We start from the raw sequence: 21,248 nt of genomic DNA, 5'->3' as shown, positions 1-21,248 counted from the left end.
CCCCCGGCCCCCGCTCCCCGCGCGTCAGACTGGCCGAGGTCCCTCGCGCGGGCTGGGCACGTGATCCGTGCCCAGCGCGGGCACCGAGGGGACGAGGCGCACTCTCCCGAGGCCGAGTCCCCGGTGGCAGCGCCCGGGGGTCAGGCTGGCAGCTTTCACGGCGGGCGCCCGCTCCGCTGTGCAGTCCTCCTCCTCGGGCAGCTGCCTGCCCCGCTCCAGGGCGCTGCTTCCCCTCGTCCCGCCTCATTCTCAGCCCCATCGCTGCCCTGAGGCAGAGTCCCCCACTTCTCGATTGGAGGCCTGGGGGAGCGGGCACTGAGCCTCAAGCTCCGGTCTCCACAACAGGGATCTCCGCAGAGCCACTTGTCCCGAAGCCCTTGGCCCTCCGCTGCCCTCCAGCCCCATAGCTTCCCCGGAGGCAGAATTCCTGAGCTGTTCGCCCTCCCTTTCCTCCTGGTGCCCACAGGAGGAAGCAGCCCTGCTCAGCCAGGAGTTTGCCGAGGCCTGGGGCCAGAGGGCTAAGGAACTGTATGAGCCCATCTGGGAGAACTTCACTGACCAAGAACTGCGCAGGGTCATCGGAGCTGTGCGCACCCTGGGACCTGCCAACCTGGCCCTGGCCAAGCGGCAGCAGGTGGGCCTGAGCGGGGAGGCAGAACTGGTAGGGTGGTGGTTGGGGAGCAGCCTGGCAGGAAGGAAGGGACCCAGCGATCTGTGTGGGCCCAGGCTCTGGGGCCACATAGCTGGGCTACTGGAAGCGCCGGCTTTCCTTGGAGATATGGGGAAGGGGGAGGGCAGGTGCTTTATATTGAAGCTAGTATTATGGAGCAGAAAGACAAGTTCAAAGGCTGAGAGTGTAGCTTGGTGGTAGAGCACGTGCCTAGCATGTGTGAGGCCCTGGGTTTCATCACCAGCACTGTACAAAAAGAGGAAAAAAGCTGGACTTCTCCCGAGGCCGGTTCGGTGTCGGGGCTTTCCTAGCGAGGCTGGAGAGCTCTGAGAAGGCACAAAGACCAGAGGATGTGAGAAAGCTGAGCTGGGCTTTGGGGTCCCCGGCTCTCAGGACACTGGCTTCACTTAGACAGAATGCCCCCGCTGGAAGGGACATCCGTGTATTCGGGATCAGAAGTGCTCTCAGTGCCACAGACTGACCTTGTCAAGGCCACATGGCCTCTCCGGGCCACCTTTTCTTCCCAGCACAGAGAGGAGGGGCGGCCAGATTAACTCCAGGGACTGTTCATGACTAACATTTCCTCCACTCCAACTCCCCAGTACAACTCTCTGCTAAGCAACATGAGCAGGATCTACTCCACAGGCAAGGTCTGCTTCCCCAACAAGACTGCCACCTGCTGGTCCCTGGACCCAGGTATGGCCCTGTCCATTCTCTGCTGGAGTTACCTTGCCCTTCCCCACCACCCGGCTGCACCCAGGGCGACTCTGTGTTTACCGGGAAACCCCAGGGCACCGACCTCCAGTAGGGCTGGACTGTGCATGACCCCCACACCTCTATTTCCTCTGGCAAGGGACTTCTAGAATCTCCACCTGCCAGTATCTCCCACCCCCGCTAGACCTTCCTCCCAGGTTGCTTGGTTTTTCCTTTCATGGGTCTTCTCACTTTCGCCGAGAGCCCTACACAGGGTCTGGACCGTGTGGGACTTCTGCTTGGGATTCAGCACTCTGTCCAGTGAGCCGTGGGGGATCTCTCTGGGTTCTGGCTTTTGAATGTCCTTTCTGTGTTAGTCACCTTGAACATCATTTCTTTGCAGGGGGGGGGAGGTCCTGCCTGGACGCTTGCTTTGTATAGCTCCCAACCCCATCCCACCAAGCACATAGGTTACCCTTGGCTTTGGAGACATGCCATGTGGAGGAACCTGGTGGGAACAATGAAGACCTGGGTGCATACCCTGCTGAAGACTGCTGCAGATTCGGACGCAGAAGTCTCCTGACTGACCCTGCTCATCTGTGTCTCAGAGCTTTCCAACATCCTGGCTACCTCGAGAAGCTATGCCATGCTGCTGTTCGCCTGGGAAGGCTGGCACGACGCTGTGGGCATCCCCCTAAAACCCCTGTACCAGGACTTCACCACCCTCAGCAATGAGGCCTACAGACAGGATGGTGAGCCTCCTTCTCCCTAGCCAGGGACAGTAGCTCTTCCCAGCTTGAAAAGTGCTCTTTTCTGCTGTCTCCCACGGAGCTCCAGCACCTGAGGCAAACAGCAGCTAATAGGATGATTCCGGAACTGGCCTGAGGTCTCGAGGCTGGCGGAAGTGGTGCGGCGCTGGCAGGTGCTGTGCCTTCCTGTGCTGTTCTCCTGCCCTCCTGCTGCTGCTCCCAGCTCTGCTCCTGGCCTAGCACCCCACTTAGCCCCTTCACGCTCCAGGATCTATGTGGCTAGAACTTAGAGCAGCCTGTAGGCAAAAGTGTGGAGCAGCAACCCCGAGCCCCCTTTCCAGCTAGCCGGCAGGTACAGGGCCCCAAACCAGGAGGACGGTGAAGTTGAAGGCGGGAGGCAGAGGGCCAGAGCCTTGGTCCTGACCTACATCCTCCCGCCCCACCCCGCTAGGCTTCTCGGACACGGGGGCCTACTGGCGTTCATGGTACGACTCACCCACCTTTGAGGAGGACCTGGAGCGCCTCTACCATCAATTAGAGCCCCTCTACCTGAACCTCCATGCCTATGTCCGCCGCGCACTGCACCGCCGCTATGGGGACAAGTATATCAACCTCAGGGGGCCCATCCCTGCCCACCTTCTGGGTAAGGACTGGCTTGCCTCCATGCAAGTCCAAGGGAGGCCTGGGTTCAAGGTGATGCCCAGGGGAGGGGGAAGATGGGTCGTCCTTCTGGTGTCTCACCTGTGTGGAGCAACACGCATTCACTTTCCACACCGGAATCCTGTGTGACCGGCTTAACCCCAGCACTGACGTCAGCGTTTCTGCCTCACAGAATGGGACACTGAGGCCGAGGGTGGTCAGAGAGCAGAGCTAGGCGTCACACTGAATGCTTTGGTCCCCAGTCCAGTGGAGGAGGCCACCTCACCCTCATTCATGTCCAAGGAAACACGCCTGCCCCTTACCTCAGGAGTGGGAGGCAGGGACCCGGGCACTCAGCAGCATTGTCCGGGACCAGTCTTGGCAGTGGCCCGACCCAGGGAGCACGGAACCCACAGCAGAATGTGCATGAGGCTGATTCCTGACCTGCCTGGCCCTGAGCCAGGACAGCTGCCCTGGAGCCCCCAGGGTGCAGATGCTGGCGCCCGGGGTGCTACTGAGTGACACACACGGAGACGCGAGCGTGGCTGGGCGGGGCGCCAGGCTTCCCCCTCCTTACTCCTTCTAGGCGACATGTGGGCACAGAGCTGGAACAACATCTACGACCTGGTGGTACCTTTCCCGGATAAGCCCAACCTGGACGTCAGCGGTACCATGGTAGAGAAGGTAAGCTCTGAATGCAGAACCCAGGTTGGGACAATGCGAGGGAGTCAGAGGTGGGGAGAGGGGCAGGGAGGGCCATCAGCGAGCCGGGGTCTGTGTCCATGGTGGTGGGAGTGAGCACGGCTCACCTTCACTGCTGTGGTCAGTAGGGCCCTGCTTCCAGGAAGGGAGGCCGCTGAGCAGAGACACCTTTCATGGGCAGAGAGCTGCCCTGGGCTAGGGAAGCCTAGACTGCTCCCGAGGCAGCCAGGGACCCCTCCGAGCAGCCGGCCCCTGACCTGTGTCCACATCCGGCACCAGGGCTGGAATGTTACACACATGTTCCGGGTGGCAGAAGAGTTCTTCACCTCCCTGGGGCTGTCACCTATGCCTCCTGAGTTCTGGGCAGAGTCGATGCTGGAGAAGCCGTCCGACGGGAGGGAGGTGGTGTGCCACGCCTCAGCCTGGGACTTCTACAACAGGAAGGACTTCAGGTGTAGATGTGGGAGCAGCAGCATGCTGGGGCTCTGGGAGGGCGCACCGGGGCAGCTGGGGCCCAGGCCTGCCTCTGCCTGCCCTTGCACTGGCTGTGGGCTAGTCTCTTGTTGGGCATGCGACCGCGTCAGACCACCTTCTTCAGCAGCTTTGATAAGCAGTCAGCTCTTGTGCCGCGGGAGGAGGAGGGCCTGAGTGATGGTGGGCCAGGGCAGGGTCAAGGATTTGCTGGTTTCCAGCCGCTTCTTCCAGGGCAGCGTCCTCACTGGTCCCGTCCATCAGGAAGCTCAGCCCCCCAGTCCTCTGGCCGCTGCGCTGCCCTGTCATTCACCCCTTCCCTTTCCATGCCCAGGATCAAGCAGTGCACACGGGTCACGATGGACCAGCTCTCCACGGTGCACCACGAAATGGGCCACGTGCAGTACTACCTCCAGTACAAGGAGCTGCCCGTGTCCCTGCGCAGAGGTGCCAACCCTGGCTTCCATGAGGCCATCGGGGATGTGTTGGCACTGTCAGTCTCCACTCCTGTGCATCTGCACAAAATTGGCCTCCTGGACCACGTCACCAATGACACAGGTACAGGCTGTTGAGAAGCCCCGGCTTGGCCCCACTGAACGCCCCTCCAGCTCCCCTAGCCCTCGCCCAGATCACCCGTTGGTTTTCTGCTTCAGGGCCCCAGGCCAGAGCCTCAGAGCCCATCCCGAGCCCAGAACTCCCCCCAGATCCTCTTGTGAGCAGGGCCCCAGGTCTCAGGACTTACCTTCTTTGTGTCTCCCACTGGCCATTCCCCAGGCCTACTCTGCCCTAGTTGGACTTCCTTCTCCCCCTGACCTCTCTCTTCTGGTCTCACCATCCCACAGAAAGTGACATTAATTACCTGCTAAAGATGGCACTGGAAAAAGTTGCTTTCCTGCCCTTTGGCTACTTGATAGACCAGTGGCGCTGGGGAGTCTTCAGTGGGCGTACCCCGCCTTCCCGCTACAACTTTGACTGGTGGTATCTTCGGTGAGAGGAAGGATAGGGAGGGACTAACCCCAGAGCCCTCCTAGCACTCCTGGGCAGCTGGGTACCTGCCTCTGTCCCCTCATCCCTTCCCCTCACCAATCCCTTCTCCTGCCTGAAACTCTCTCCTCTGGGAAGGCTTCCCTCCTTCTCTGCATGCGGTAGGGTACCAGAGGGAGCTACTTTTTGTGTGAAAGCTCAGGCAGCCTGTGCAAGCCCTGGATCCTAAGATACCCATCTTTTCTAGAACCAAGTATCAGGGAATCTGTCCTCCGGTGATCCGAAACGAAACCCACTTCGATGCTGGAGCTAAGTTTCATATCCCAAATGTGACACCATACATCAGGTACAAATGCCCCCCACCCCTCCTCTTGTGATCCTGGCTGCCCTATCCTCAGACTGTCCCCTTCCTCCTCTGCACCCCCACGGGCCCAGAATCAGAATAGCCCTCTCACCCTGTATGGTGATGCATGCCTGTAATCTCAGCACTTGGGAGGCTGAGACAGGAGGATTACTGTGAGTTTGAGGCCAGCCTGGGCTATATTGTGAGTTTGAGGCCAACCTGGAATACATAGTGAGACTCTGTCTCAAAAATAACAATAAAACAAAATAAAAAAGAACAGCCCTCCTGAACTGGGCTAGCTTCTCCCTCTGGCCTAGATACCCCTGCTGTCCAGGTTGCTGGACAGTGCCTTGGCAGAGGACTCCTTTCTGGCCCCTGCCTCCCGCTAATGCCTGCCCTATGCCTGCAGGTACTTCGTGAGCTTTGTGCTACAGTTCCAGTTCCACCAAGCCCTGTGCAAGGAGGCAGGCCACCAGGGACCACTGCACCAGTGTGACATCTACCAGTCCACCCAGGCAGGGGCCAAGCTCCGGTATGTGGTGGGGAGCAGAGGGTATGCGGGAGGCTGGCAGAGGCTGGCAGGATGGAGACGTGCAGGCAACTGTCTGTTTAGGTTGGGGCTGAACTACTGTGTGGGAACCTAGCTCTCTGGTCAAACAGAGTGGGCCTTCTGCTGTGGTAGGGTGAGGTATACGTCCCGTGCTACTCTCAGAGCTCTTAGGCCCTGGAGTCTTGTTGCCACTGCTGTTGTAGCCAGCGGGGAGCGGTGGGCAGTGGGGCTGCTCTGGAACCCAGCCTGGGCCTCCTGTGCCCACAGTACCCACTCTGCCTAACAGGGAAGTGCTGCAGGCGGGCTGCTCCAAGCCCTGGCAGGAGGTGCTGAAGGGCCTGGTGGGCTCAGAGGCCTTGGATGCTCAGCCGCTGCTCAATTACTTCCAGCCAGTCAGCCAGTGGCTGCAGGAGCAGAACCAACGGAACGGCGAAGTCTTGGGCTGGCCAGAATATCAGTGGCGCCCCCCGTTGCCCGACAACTACCCAGAGGGCATTGGTAAAGCCCTGAGTGAGGGTGGGCTGGCACTAAGGCCAGGGTCCCGGTTGACTCTTCCCATCTGAGCCCTGACCCCTGCTCTGGAGGGCTGGGTAGCCCTGCAAGCTCATCAGAAAGGCTGTGCAGTGGAACGGATTGGATCCCCCCGCCACATCCTAAAGGGGGTGTTCCCAGGCTTGAGGGCCCTGGGGGAGACTGGCTTGGAACACTGCTCTGTGACGTCACACCGCTGGCTGCACTCTTATTGGCTAGGGGTGGCAGCTGCAGGGCTCTGCTCTTCTGCGGCCATGGGCCAACCTTGGGCTACGCTAGGACTGCCTAGCCTCCTCTTCCCGTTGCTATGCTGTGGGTACCTCCTCCTGGTCCCCAGCCAGGCAACCACCCAGCAGGTGACAGTCAACCAAGGGATCACCAGCCAAGTGTCAACCAGAAACAAGACAACTCACCAAGAAACAACCAGCCAGAAAACACCCAAACAGACAGCAAAGGACCAGAAAACCCAGAGCCCAAGTGGGACCCCAGGGAGAGGGCAGGGCCTGGCGGGGGCGGGGCGGCAGGCGCTGCAGGCGGGGCTCCAGGAGAACTGCACCATGGGGAGGGGAAGGGGTGGCCTCTTGTTTCCCTCTGCTCTGCCCCACAGACCTGGTAACTGATGAGGCGGAGGCTAACAAGTTCGTGGAGGAATACGACCAGACGGCCCAGGTGGTGTGGAACGAATACTCCGAGGCCAACTGGAATTACAGCGTCAACATCACCACCGAGGGCAGCAAGATCCTGGTAAGAGCCACGGCCGCCTGTCCCATCTGGCACACGCACACAGACACAGATACGCGGGGACACACAGGCACACAGGTCACACTCACACGTGCACAGCTCAGGGCTGCCAGAATCTGTGAGCTGCCTAAATGGAATATCTCACACAATCCTCAAGTTCAGGTTTGGCAAGCCCGTATTTGCCCAGACAAATTGTTTTTCACTAGCAGCCCATGTAGTCACAGAGAGTATAATTGGTTGTGCGTAAGCAGAGCGATGTCAAGTTCACTGTTTGAAAGATTGAAAGCTCCTGTTTGCCACCGCCTCAAGGGCTCAATCTTTGTAAAATTGTTGGCCTTCTTCCCGTTTCATCGATGGGATCTCAAGGCTCAGGGAGACCACACAGCTACTGGCAAGGTGCCTCCATCCTAACGGCCTCTAAGACACATGAAGGCTCCTTTTCTCTGTCTCTGCGAGTCACACGGTCCTGTTCCCCTGTGAGAGTCAGTCAAGGAGCACATACTGAATCTGGGACACAGTAGGACAGCCCAGGCTGAAGAGGGTCTTCATGGGCGGCTGCCCCCTTACCATCAGTCCAGTCCTCTCGCCCTCTTGCAGAGTTTGTCCCACAGCTGCAGGACCCCATGACACCATCCCTTGTGCCCTCAGCTGCAGAAGAACATGCAGGTGGCCAACCATACCGTGAAGTATGGCACCTGGGCCAAGCAGTTTGACGTGAGCAACTTCCAGAACACCAGTATCAAAAGGATCATAAAGAAAGTCCAAGACCTGGATCGGGCAGCACTCCCTATCCAGGAGCTAGAAGAGGTATTTGGTCTGGGGGAGCAGAAGTGGAGACTGCTGGGAGAGTGGGCCCTGCTCAAGGGTCTGGCTTCCTCTTCTCTTCTTTGACTTGTCAAATTGTGACGTTGGTCATGTCCGCCGGTGCCTCAGAAATTCCAGGGAAGGCAGCCCCTTTGGGGAACACCCTTCCCAGCACCCCAACCATGGTTCTGGCCTAAAGCTCAAGAGCGCCCCTCACTGCCCCTCTTTTCCCCCGCAGTATAACAAGATTCTGCTGGAAATGGAAACTATTTACAGCGTGGCCAACGTCTGCCAAGCCAATGGCACTTGTCTGCAGTTGGAGCCTGGTGAGAGCATCCCTAGGCGGATGAGAGATAAGCAGAGGCTGGCTCGGCACGGGGGTGCCGCCAGCAAAGCGGAAGTGGGTTCCCCTCATTCACTTCCAGCTTCCCGCCAGCGGGGCTTCTCTGCCCTCACCCAGAACCAGCATCTCCTCAGCCTGTGCCCCGACTCACTGCCCGCTTGAGATGACTGGCTTTAGGACTCTCCTGCTCTCCTGTTGGCTCTGTACTTCCCCCTGAAGCAGCAGGATCTCAGAGTTGCATTTCAGGGCTTGGACTCCCCCACAGGGAGAGCCGGAAACTTCAGCATCTGTCTTCTTCCGTCCTGATCCTTCCCGCGTCCTCCCCGCTTCTCTGACAGCAGCCCCTCCCCCCAGCACATGGCAATAAGGACCCTGAGCCGACAGCGTGAGTCACACAGTCAAACCACCCCGAGAAGCATCAGCCTTGAACTTGGCCTCTGATTCCAGGCCTGGCCCTTCCCATATCACCCCTTCTTTCATTGCCACTTCCTGCTGGTCAGGCACGGACCAGCTCTGCCACCCTCCCTCTCTCCTACCTACTGGTCCTTCCTAGCTCATCTTCTTGCAAAGAGCTCACCCGCAACCCCCAGGGACTCACGCGCATACCCTCTCTGTCCCTCCTGATTCACCCTTTCCCGGCCTGGGGAGTTACAGGCATAAACATTCTTCATAAGGGATCTCCATGCAGAATGGTTTCTTCCTGGCCCCCAGCCCGGCTTTCATGTTAGAACAATGACAAATAACAGGGGAAATGGAAAATAAACAGGAGAGAAAAAGTTTTCCAGGGCGGGGATTAGCCTGCAGGGGGTGGATATGGGCACGCACACAGTTAGGGGAGGGGTCTGTGTGTGCTTCCACGGCTGGGTGGGTGGGTGCTTATGGGGAAGAGTATTAAAAGGAGTGTGGCATTCGATACCCCCTCTACAAGGCAGCCCCCTGATGCAGGGCTGGAGCGTCAGGTCCTTGACTCAGCAAAAATAAGCCCATGAAGACCAAAGAATCACATTAGCAGAGACCAGATGTGAAATTCTCAAAATACACATTTCTAAAACAAAGTTAATTCAATGTACTTTCTCTGTGAAAAGTAGATAGGTATCATGTAGTATGTTCTAGAATATGGGGAGAAGCTTAAGTCCAACAGCAAGGGCTTGGGGAACAGCGAGTGCCCCCTCTTCCTCTGTCACAGACCAGGGCCACAGCAGGAAGGGAAGCTGTCTTTCTGTGGATCTTCAAGACTGACCACCCCCCATGGCTTTACATAACCCTCACCCCAGCCCACGAAGTGGGTATCAGCTCCTTGTCATAGTTAGGGAGTCCATACACTTAGCAGCATCAACAGGACATAAGCCCAGGGTTTCCAGCTCGCTGGTGACACTCAGACAGTTCTTCGCTCTCCCAGTCTTTGCAGCTATTCTTTTATTAAGTCCAGTCCAGTAACAATATGTGAAGGATGCCCTGGGCCCTATTGGGGACACAGAGATGAGGCCACAAATCTCTCCACAAGGACCCGTGCTCCTTGTGAGCTTCTATTCTCCTGGGAAGACTGACATTGTCCCCTTTTTTATGGATGAGGGGAGAGACAGCAAGTCTAGTGAAGTGGGAGAGAGCTGATTTGGAGACTAGTAGGACAGCTGGAACTAGAACTCGGGTCTTTGGACCCCTGAGCCGTTTCTCCCAGGAAGAGGGATGGGAGGGGAGCAGTGGTTCTGGAGTCTGGATTGTGCCTCAGCTCAGCCACTTCCTGATGGGGGGAACCCTGGCCTGTCACTAAACTGCTCAAATAGGGGAGACAAGCAGATCCCTCGAAGGGTCACTGAAACCCAGCAAGAGTCTGCGATGGTGCAGTGCGGCATATGACCCCTGGAGGTGCCCTCTGAGCTCCTGGTGGACGCTGCACCCCTGGCTCTCCTCCCACCAGGCTTGCCTCCTGCACACTTGCTTTCTTTCTTTTTTTTCTTTTTTTTCTTTTTATCTTTTTGAGACAGGGTCTCTCTGTGCAGTTCAGGCTGGCCTTGAGCTCACTTTGTAGCCCAGGCTGGTCTCGAACTCGCAGTGATCCTCCTGCCTCAGCCTCTCGAGTGCTGGGATTACAGGCGTGTGCCGCCACCCCCGGCTGCACACTTGCTTTCATGTGATCTCACCACTTTTATCCCAGCTCTGAAATTCAGTGGCCAAGTTCCCATATAAATAGATGGGAGGAGGTGAGCCAAGGGCTGGGGCTCAACCCATTCAACTGCTTCCCTCTCAGATCTGACGAATGTGATGGCCACATCCCGGAAATACGAAGAACTGCTCTGGGTGTGGAAGAGCTGGCGGGACAAGGTGGGAAGGGCTGTCCTCCCTTTCTTCCCAAAGTATGTGGAACTCACCAACAAGGCTGCCCGGCTCAATGGTGAGTCCCGCCTACTGCTGTCACCGGCCCTCTGCTCCCAGCGTGCCTTGGGCTCCTCAGAGAGGTCCTCTGAGACCCTAAGCCTGGCGACAGGTTTAGGACACTCATAGGCATTGCGGGAATGGTCAGTTGTTGGCAGAGCCCGGCTGTGTCTCCCATGCAGGCTACGTTGACGCAGGGGATTCCTGGAGGTCCATGTACGAGACGCCATCCCTGGAGCAAGACCTGGAGCAGCTTTTCCAGGAGCTGCAGCCGCTCTACCTGAACCTGCATGCCTACGTGCGCCGTGCCCTGCACCGCCACTACGGGCCTGAGCACATCAACCTGGAGGGTCCCATTCCTGCCCATCTGCTGGGTGAGGGTGCTGTCTGGGCCTGAGGAGGGGAACACGGGCAGCAGGGCGAAGGTCAGGATGGCGCTGGCTAGAGGGCAGGGCGCAGGCCAGGAGAGTCCTGGAGGGAACGGGACCAGGATGGAGGGCTGTGGGGAAACCCCTGCTTGCATTTGTTTCCGCGTGTGTGTGTGTGTGTGTGTGTGTGTGTGTGTGCGCGCGGGAATTGAACCCAGTGCTCTATGTGTGTCAGGCAAATGCTCTACCACTGAGCTGCACCCTCCCCCTTTTGGTGTCACGTTGTCTGCAGAGCCGCATTGTACAGTCACTGTAGCTCGTGGGGTAGAACTTCAGGATCCTGTTAGGGGAAGACCACGTTGCCCATCATGCTTCACGGCAGCTGGATCTGGGCAAGACGAAGGGCTGAGAATGCGGGCTGGGGAGGCTGCTCGTGAGCAGAGCCTTGAAAGACAAGAGGTTGAGGGATTAAAAGCTCAGGAGAGGACAGTGTCTGGACCAAGGGAACTAGAATAAAGAAAAATCTTTTTTTCTTTTCTTTTTTTTGTCTTCTTCAGACAGGGTCTCACTATGCAGTTCAGGCCGGCCTTGAACTCACTGTGTAGCCCAGGCTGGCCTCAAACTCACAGCGATCCTCTTGCCTCAGCCTCCTGAGTGCTGGCATTACAGGCGTGTGGCACCACACCCAGCCCTGAAAACAGTCTCGAGACTGTAGATCCACTTCAACTTTTGGACTTTCAGTTTTCTTTTTTCTTTTTTTTTGAGACAGGATCTCACTATGTAGTTCAGTCTGCCATTGAACTCGCTATATCGCCCAGGCTGGCCTTGACCTCTCGGCCATCCTCCTGCCTCAGCCTCCTGAGTGCTGGGATGGTGTGTGCCACCATGTCTGGCTTGAACCTCAGTTTTCAAATGTTGCAGACTCAATGCTCTGAATGCATAGAGGAGGCCATGAAGATGATGAGGGATGGTAGGGGCTGGAGAGGGGCAGAGGTGCCCAGTTTTCTGTTCCTGTCAGACTGTTCAGAGCACTTTCCTAGGGGCTATGTTATTATGCGCAGACAGGCCAGACAGGCTCACAGACCACTTAGAAATCATAGGGGAAGCTGGGCACCATGGCACACACACGTAATCCTAGCTACTCGGGAGGCTGAGAAGGGAGGATCACAAGTTTGGGGCCAGCCTGGGCAACTTAGCAAGAGCTTGTCTCAAAAGAAAATCTCCAAAAAGTTGGGGGGCAGGGATATAGCTCAGTGAGCACTTGTGTGAACCTCTGGATTCAATCCCCAATATCACAGACACATAAAAATGCCATCAGGGAGACCCCAGAAGGTGGTCTAGGTGTGGGCCTAGTTCCCGCTCAGCCCGAGTCCCTACAGCTCAAGAGACCAGCCCTCCTGGGTCCCTCTCTGGTGAGACCAAGAACGTGTGAGTGGGTATCAGCTCAGTGACTGAGAAACACAGACCCCAGGCGGGGACCGGTGTGCCCCGCGGTGGCCTGGGAACTGGGGCGGAGCGAGGGCTCAGGACCCAGCCCCACAGCAGTCAGCCAGGGAGGAGCCCGAGGCACCTGTGCTCGACTCACACTTCCTCTCGCTGTCCTGCTGGTCGGCACTTCAGATCCCACCTGATTTCAGCTCAATCTTCTCTCCTCAACCGTGAAAGAGACCTGATTCCTTGCCTATTTCTGAACCTCCCACTTGTTCTGAATAGTTTCCTTTTCTCCAGTCCTGATAAATTGGTCTCTTTTCTTAACCTAAGCTCAGAGACATTTACCTCTCCTAAAGATGCTGTAGTTGGTTCTTGTCAAAGTTATGACAGGTGACCCGCGTGAACCAAACTTCAGCGATGCGGAGGAGACACAGCAGGGAGGCTAGTCAAGACATGGCTTACCAGCCTCTAAATCCAGCTGTGGGCCTCTGGGCAGGTCAGTTTCCGCTGGTGTACAGTGGATCATCCCAGGACCTGGGTACAGGCAGGCAGTACAAGTTAACACTCACGAAGTGAGTGCCACTGGCAGAGATATTCCAGGGACCTGTAGTGTTCTCATTTGTGGGATTCCTTCAGTGCTCAGGACAGTGCGGACCACCAGGATTCCCTGACGATCACCCAGGTCTTCACCTATCACTGATGTTAAGACTCTGGGCTGGACGTGCATTCTGAAGACAGTATATGTCAAACACTCAGCATAGGGCTGGGGATTTAGCTCAGCGGCACAGCGCCTGCCTGGCAAGCACAAGGTCGTGAGTTCGATTCCCGGTACTGGAAAAAAACAAACAAAAAAAAACCACAAAACACTCAGCACAGTCTACAGACAGTGGATGTCCAGGCAATGCTGCTATGATTGGCAGGACTGGGATCTGGATCCCTCTTCCAGCAGGATGGCACAGATCCCACTGATCTGTTTCCTCTCTCTGCCATCTCTTCCCTACCTGCCTCCAGGGAACATGTGGGCACAGACCTGGTCCAACATCTATGACCTTGTGGTGCCCTTCCCGTCAGCGCCCACGATGGATGCCACGGAGGCCATGATAAAGCAGGTCTGTGGGCTAGGGTTCTCCTCCTCCAGGGGCTTTCCTGGGGTACAGGGGGAGGGGAGGTCCCTGCCAAGGAGGAGAGACCCACGGATTCGGCTCTCCCTCAGCTGCCCCCCACAGCGCACTCTGCCCTTATAGCCCCCGGTTTAGGCAAAACTCCTTTTGCTTACAGGGCTGGACACCCAGAAGGATGTTCAAAGAGGCTGATGACTTCTTCGTTTCCCTGGGGTTGCTGCCCGTACCCCCTGAGTTCTGGAACAGGTCAATGCTGGAAAAGCCCACAGACGGGCGGGAGGTGGTGTGCCATGCCTCAGCCTGGGACTTCTACAATGGCAAGGACTTCAGGTCTGTCCAGCTGGAGCAAGGGTGTCTTATCTTGGGCCGGGGGGCAAAGAGATGAGCCAAGCCAAAAGCTCCACAGTTATTTACTCTGCTGGAGTGAGCAAGGAGGACAGGGTCAGGGGCGCAGTTTGGGACTGACTTGGTTACTTTTCTCTCGTTGCTGAGACAAAATACCTGATGCCCAGAATTAAGGAAGGAGGGGTTTATTTAGCTCACAGTTTGTGGAGGTTTCAGTCCATACTCAGCTGGCTCCAAGGCAGAGTGGTGCATGGCAGAGGGCAACAGTTCATGGCCACGGGAGATGGCAAAAGCAACAAAGCAAAAGGGAAGAGCAAGCCCCTTTCCCTCCCTTACATTATATGCAAACTACCTGCCCGAGGGCGGGTGTAGCACTCACACCCATAATCCCAGCATTGGACCGTGGATCAACCAGAAACTCTAGAAACCCGCCCCGTGACTGCACGAGGCTTTGGGGGGACATCTGGACACAAACCATACAGGGACCAAAGGTCAGGAGCACTACGCTAGACTCCAGCTCAGATACTGGGTTTCTGGAAAAATGAGGGTCTGCTCAAGTGCTGGTTAGCTGGGCCTGAGCAGGTCCCCATGCTGGGTTAGCTGGGCCTGAGCAGGTTAGCTGGGCCTGAGCAGGTCCCCATGCTGGGTGTGAACTGCCAGCCTCCTTCACTCAGAGGGGCCCCTGCGGGTAGCTGATGCCCTGCTTAGGTGTAGTCTGGGGTACAGGGACTCCGCACAGACTCATTCTCACCACTGACAGATCAGAATCTGCCTTCCTCTGTGTGGGTTTTTTAGCCACTGCTACATCACAAATCACCCACAGAACTTAGTGATGTAAACGAACTGATCAATCATGCTCAAGATTTTTATGGTCTAGCAGGTCAGGCAATGCTCAGTGGAAATGGCTTGTTCCCTACTCCACCATGACAGGGACTTCAGTTGGGGTAATTTGTGTGTGTGTGTGTTTGTGTGTGCACATGCACACTTGTATGTTAGGGATCAAACCCAGGGCTGCATACGTGCTAGACAAAGTGCTGTACTGCTGAGCTACATCCCTAGGGTGGCTCATCCTAGGGCCCTGAGTTTGTTGATATTTCCCCATGCAACATGGCTAGGCGTGGAGTGTTCAAGATGCCTTCTCTGCTCACATCATGCGCGTGGCTGGGGTGGCTGGGACAACAGCTCCATCACGTGTGGCAGTCTCACACTGACAGATTTAGCCTCTCGGCTGGCATCCTCAGAGCAAAAGCAGAAGCAGTCAGGACTTAACAGATAAGTCCAAAACTGGCAGAGTTCCCGGGCATGCTGTACGTTACTGGCTAGATCAAGTCCTAAGGGTGATCCAGATTCAAGAGAAGGGGGAAGAAGACCCTCCTTCTTGGGAGAAGTGGCAAAATAATCTGCTACAGCTAATAAAGTGTCCACTAAGAGAAGAACAGCCCCAAGAACCTGGGATCAAACCAGACAGGTTTGCTGGGCTGCCTGGCCTTGGGCCCTTCCAAAGCACAAGGTCCACACGGGCTGGGGATTTAGCTCAGCGGCAAAGCGCCTGCCTGGCAAGCGCAAGGTCGTGAGTTTGGTTCCCGGTACCGGAGAAAAAAACCAAAAAAACAAAAACAAAAAAACAAAACAAGGTCCACAGCTGTAAGGCTGAGGCAGACAGGATCAAGGAGGTGGGGATCTTCTGGGGATATCCTCCCTTTTATGGAGTCACAGGAGAAACTAGATAGACACGTATCTCCTTGTAGCCAGGATGCTGGGCCCTGCCGCCTCCCCTAGTGAGAACGGCAGAAAAATGCGATGAACCTGAAGTGGAAGGCTCTGGTTAGATCCTGCAACTGGAACTGGCTTGCAAAAGAGAACGAGGGAGGGGAGGGGGCTGCAGCTCAGTGGAGTGTCTGCTTCGAGTGTGTGAGGCCCTAGCCCTTGGGGAGAGGCAGATAGAAGAGAGGAGAAAAGCAGGGAAAGAGAGAGACAGGAAGGATAAGAACAAGGGAGAATCAGCGGGGGGAGCTGGGACCTTCTGGCTTGGACAGTTCTGCAGCCGTCATCCAGTCCTGGCCGTAAGAAGTCTTTGGTGTTGGGTCACATGAGCTGAACAGACGCTGTTGTCTCCTTTGAGAAGCCCTAGTCTTGGAAGATAAACACGGGCAACCAAAGGCACACGTTCTAGAAAGTGTCTAGAGTATCTCAGTGCCTCTAGGGCAAGACTGTACGGTCAGAAAACTTGAGTGTGGCTGGAGTTATTCAGGAAAGCCAGGGGCAAGGAGGGCCTAGAGTGATCTCACTTTAGGGCTCCAGCCCCCCAAATTCCCTCTCCCTTAGGCTCGCTTGCTTTCTCTTTACCACCTTCCTTCCCATCACACTGTGTTCCCCAATGCAGCAGTGGGGCCTGCTCTGTATGAAGCATCGCAGCCCCTTTTGTTTGGAAGATTCTTCTAACTCTCTCTCCCTCTCTCTCCCCCTCTCTCTCTCCCCCCACCCCTGTATTCCCAGGATCAAGCAGTGTACCACCGTGAACATGGAGGACCTGGTGGTGGTCCACCACGAAATGGGCCACATCCAGTATTTCATGCAGTACAAGGATTTGCCCGTGGCCTTTCGGGAGGGTGCCAACCCTGGCTTTCATGAGGCCATCGGGGACGTGCTGGCCCTCTCGGTGTCTACCCCCAAGCATCTCCACAGCCTCAACCTGCTGAGTAGTGAGGGCAGCAGCTACGGTGAGGGGAATGAGGTCCTGGCGGGCTGAAGGTCAAGCAGGGGCAGCAAGCTTGGGAGGTCGGGGAGAGGCACACGGTGGCCCGAGGTCAGAGCCTGGGACAGGGATGGGGAGGAAGGGGACCCAGCAGAGTGAACCTGGGAGCATGGAGCACACAGACCATCTCAAGGGGCAGGTCCAGGACCAGAGAGGTATAGTGCCCAGCTCTCTCCGCCCACCATTCACCCACCAGGGCTGAGCTGCAAAGTCCTGGAAGAGGAAGCCACAGGCCCGAGTCCATGCCCCCTTCTCTTGACAGAGCACGACATCAACTTTCTGATGAAGATGGCGCTCGACAAGATAGCCTTTATCCCCTTCAGCTACCTCCTTGACCAGTGGCGCTGGAGGGTATTTGATGGAGGCATCACCAAGGAAAACTATAACCAGGAGTGGTGGAGCCTCAGGTTCTAGAATATTCTAATGGGGCGAGGGCCGGAGGGGTCCCTGTGGGTGTCTGTGTGCACGGCTGTGTCTGCGAATGGGCTGGGGCAGTGGTGGCAAACCTATGGCACATGTGCCACGGTGGGCTGATTGTATCATTGAAAGCTCTAAAAGCTTCGCCATCATTGGGAGTGTGTGTGTGTGTGTGTGTGTGTGTGTGTGTGAGACGGGTCACAGGCTGGTTATGCACAGAGGCACCACATGCAGGAGTACAGGACCCAGTGTAGTCCCAGATGCAGGGACCGTCCTTTAAGTAAAATATGCCAACCTTCCCCCTGGTTTGGTTCTCCCCGAACACTCTCCAACGTACCTTCCCTCTTGACAGGCTGAAGTACCAGGGTCTCTGCCCCCCAGTGCCCAGGTCCCAAGGTGACTTTGACCCAGGGGCCAAGTTCCACGTTCCTTCAAGTGTACCTTACATCAGGTAATGGCGGGGTGGGGAGGAGGGGCACCATAGGGAGGAGCAGGGCCCATGGCTTCATGTTTAACTGCTGTCCCTATGCACCTATCCTGGCGCTACCTCAGCAGACTGGTGGGGCTGGCACACGCCACCTGACACCCGGGTCCTCTCAACTGCTTCTTTAAACAGTCTCTCGAGAGGAGAGCCTCTGCCATCCAGACTGTTGGAAGCAGAAACTTCACCGAATAATTTGCTAGTGGTTGCCAGACCTTAGGCGGGTTGTTCACATTAACCAGGACGCACAACTAGATGTTGACCTGAGCACTGTCTGGTTTTGGCTCTGTTTTTGAAACAAGATTGTGGTTGAACATATCACCTGCGGGACGCTTGGAGTTGCACCTGGAAGACCCTTCTGTACCCTAAAACTAAGGGCTAAAGACCAGTGCAGTTGGGAGCAGCATTGTTAAGGGTGTGTAGCAGTTAAAGGTTTAAGGCCAAAATGACTTTGTTTCCTTGAGCCGGTTTCCAGTCTGTGAGCACCCAGCTCCTCGCCTTGCTCCCACCTCACAGGATGGTCACGAAGGCTCACTGCCCACTACGTAGCATGCCCGGGCTCTAGCGGCCAAGGCCCAGCATTGTTAAATACTCTCCTAAGTGCAGTGCATCAGCTCGCTGACCTGTGAGTCATGTGGCCAAGGTATGAGGGTGTCTGGTGCAGCGCTTTCCCGTCTGTGTGCTACAGGCGAGCACTTGCTGGGGGTGAGGAAGGATGGGTGTGCTACGCAGAGAACCTCCTGGGAAGTTGGGGGCTGGCAGACTTCAGAGCAGAATTCCGGGTGTCCCTGGCCACAGGTAGCCCAGGCCACCAGGGAATCAAGGTGCTGAGAACACAGAGGGCCTCTCAAGAGGGCTGTGGCCACTGCTACTCCTTGCCTGCTGTGGTCCCTGGAAGCCCGGCGAGCACAGGGACTGTGCCCTGTACCCACTGTTCCAACCTGGTACCTGGCACAATGCCAAAGCACTAGGGCTCAATGAAGTCTGTTCCTCAGAGTCCAGGAAGGGGAGCATACCTCACCTGCTCAGGGGACAGAGGAGCAAGGGGACTAGCCCTGGGGCACATGAGATAGGTCTGACCTGCCCAGTGCCCCAGCGGTAACACTCGGGGACAGGCCTCTACTTGCTGGCTGGAGCCATTTCCTCTCTGGGGTTCAAGCCAGCACTCACTCTCCTCACCACAGCCTTGAGATGTTAGCCGCACGGCTTAGCATGGACAGTTTCCCAGGCAGGGTGGGCAGAGGAGGCCAGGAACCCTAGGAACACAGTCCACCTTCTGGTCAGCGGCCTGGGCCAAGCCCTTCAAGGAGATGCTAGGGAAGAGGGCAGCACATGGCTCGTGCCCAGCATTGAAAGGCAGAGGCCTGCACTGCTGGCCTCTCCAGACTTGGCAAGGCTGCTCTGGCCTTGACTAGTGGACTTCTACCTGAGAATTCCTGCTGCTTTGGATAAGCTCATTCAGGCTGGCTTCCCTGCCTAGACCGCCCCAGCAGACCCACGTGGCCCCGTCAGCAGCTCCTAGCCACTACTTACATACACCCCAGGGATGGAGACCTCACTGCCTCAAAAGCCTTCTGCCCTGAGCTTCCTCCTGCCAGGGGCTGGTCCCCGGAGCCTCTTAGGGCAGGCCTGCCCAAGAAGCAGACGTGGCCTTGTGGGTGGGAGGCAGCCCCACAGCCAAGGCTGGGAAGGGGCTGGGGCAGCTCCAAAGGCCAAGGGAGGCTCACCTGACTTCCTGACCTCGTCCTGCCCCGTTGGTTCCCGTGTGACTGGGTTTCCAGGGGCGCGGCCCCTCGGCCCCTCACTCCGTGCCACGCCTTCCTCCACCGCAGGTACTTCGTCAGCTTCATCATCCAGTTCCAGTTCCACGAGGCGCTCTGCAAGGCTGCGGGCCACGAGGAGCCGCTGCACAAGTGCGACATCTACCAGTCCAAGGAGGCAGGGAAGCTCCTGGCGTAAGTGTCTCCTGGGCCGCTGACCAAGTTCACACTCTGCTCTGCTCCCCTCAGCCGCGAGGAACCCAGGGGAGAACGGGGGGTCCCTGGGCTGAGGCCTTCCCATTCCTAACAGAAAGTTTAGGCTGAGAGAGGGATCTGAAGGAGGATGTCAGGCTGGGGAAAGAGGGGCTGGGCTGTTCAGTTTCCCTTTCTTTGGTGCCTTCCCCAGGGACACCATGAAGCTAGGCTTCAGCAAACCTTGGCCAGAAGCCATGAAGCTGATCACAGGTCAGCCCAACATGTCGGCCTTGGCCATGATGAACTACTTCAAGCCCCTGATGAACTGGCTGATCACCGAAAACGGGCGGCACGGGGAGCAGCTGGGCTGGCCGCAGTACAACTGGACACCCAACTCTGGTACCACGACCTGCCCCAACCTCCAGCCCGAGGCCCAGCGCCCCAGTCTTTGGCAGGCCTGAGCCCTCTCCCCGGTCCAGGTGGGCTCAGGTCTGACCTCAGAGAAAGAGCAGGGAAGCCAGACCCACAGCCCTGGCCCGCCCGTCACCCTGCCCACTGCCCTGTCTTCTTGCTTCCTCGTCCAGCTCGCCCAGAAAGCTTCTCAGACTCTGGCCGTGTCAACTTCTTGGGCATGAACCTGGAGCCACAGCAGGCCCGCATGGGCCAGTGGGTGCTGCTCTTCCTGGGTGTGGCCCTCCTGGTGGCCACCTTGGGGCTCGCCCAGCGACTCTTCAGTATCCGCCACCACCATCTCCGCCAGCCCCAGTTTGGCTCCGAGGTGGAGCTGAGGCACTCCTGAGATGACCAAGCTGGACTGGGCTGGCCAGGGGAGTGTCCACAAGAGACTGGGAGGGGCGTATGGTTGGTGGGCCAAGAATATATCCCAGCACGCTTCTCCCTCCCACCCCACCCCTTTCCTTCTGCCCTCTCGGCCCCCAGCCACCCCAGCCCTAAGCCTACTTTCTGGGAACCCGCTGCCTACCATGGAGTCTCCCCCTAGTCTCTCTGTGAATACAATTAAAGGTCCTGCCCTCCCCATCTGAGTCTGTGTCCAGGTGGGGAAGCCAGGGATAGGGACAGGCTGCTCTCCTGCGCCCTGGAAATCCAGCTGGTCCCTTGTCTGGGTTGCTTCCTGCACCTTCCAACAAGAAGAACCTCAGAGAATCTCCAGAGCTCTGCCCCGGTGCCCACACCCTGTCCAGCCTCAGACCTGCTTTCTCACCAGCCTGGGAAGTTGGCTGGTGTCCTGCCACATGCCATGGCCCCTGCCTGCCCACGTACCCATCCAGGAGTACTCCAGGAGGCTGGGGATAGGGACAGAACTTCTGGGGTGCTGCCTTCACATGCCGCTGTGCTATGGGGCCTTTCCTGATCAGTGCTGGCTTCCTGACCCTGTCATTCAAATAAGTGGCCAGGCTCCCCAGTAGGAAGGCCTGGCTGTCTTTGGCTGCTGGAAGGTGAGTGCCTTGAATGAGCCTGACTTACTGAGGGTCCAGAATGGCCCCGTGGTTATCTTGGGCTCCTGCCCGAAGCAGCTCTGTGTCCACTTGCCTAGGTGAGCATCCTTGCTTCCTAGACAGAACCACTTGCATACTTAAAAAAAGTAAAAGACTCTGGACTGGAGTTGTAGCTCAGGAGTAGAGCACTTGACTAGCATGTGCACAAGGCCCGGGTTTGAGCACCAGCATCACACACACACACACACACACACACACACACACACACACACACACACACATGCACAGAGGAATGGGCCCTAAATTCTCGACCCATAAAAGTGTT

At 57.1% G+C, this 21,248-nt stretch overlaps 1 protein-coding gene across 2 annotated transcripts; it reads left to right on the top strand.

Moving 5' to 3' along the window:
• Positions 1 to 466: 466 nt before the first annotated feature.
• LOC102027972 (angiotensin-converting enzyme) lies at positions 467 to 20,504 on the top strand (the record flags this gene model as incomplete). Of its 2 annotated transcripts, none has more annotated exon segments than XM_013503242.1 (24): positions 467 to 634; positions 1,273 to 1,366; positions 1,972 to 2,115; positions 2,564 to 2,755; positions 3,338 to 3,435; positions 3,733 to 3,905; positions 4,259 to 4,482; positions 4,767 to 4,911; positions 5,156 to 5,254; positions 5,661 to 5,783; positions 6,088 to 6,299; positions 6,940 to 7,076; positions 7,722 to 7,880; positions 8,116 to 8,203; positions 10,469 to 10,612; positions 10,776 to 10,967; positions 13,404 to 13,501; positions 13,671 to 13,843; positions 16,355 to 16,578; positions 16,876 to 17,020; positions 17,383 to 17,481; positions 19,344 to 19,466; positions 19,678 to 19,865; positions 20,051 to 20,504. In XM_013503242.1, coding segments are annotated over 24 exon segments (3,657 nt in total), but the record flags the coding sequence as incomplete, so codon positions are not given.
• Positions 20,505 to 21,248: the final 744 nt, after the last annotated feature.

Source organism: Chinchilla lanigera, unplaced genomic scaffold (genome assembly GCF_000276665.1).
Source record: "Chinchilla lanigera isolate Chin_1 unplaced genomic scaffold, ChiLan1.0 scaffold00077, whole genome shotgun sequence".
Lineage (NCBI taxonomy): Eukaryota > Metazoa > Chordata > Mammalia > Rodentia > Chinchillidae > Chinchilla > Chinchilla lanigera.
The sequence above is the reverse complement of the archived record's forward strand: the minus strand, read 5'-3'. Positions and strand labels throughout refer to the sequence as shown.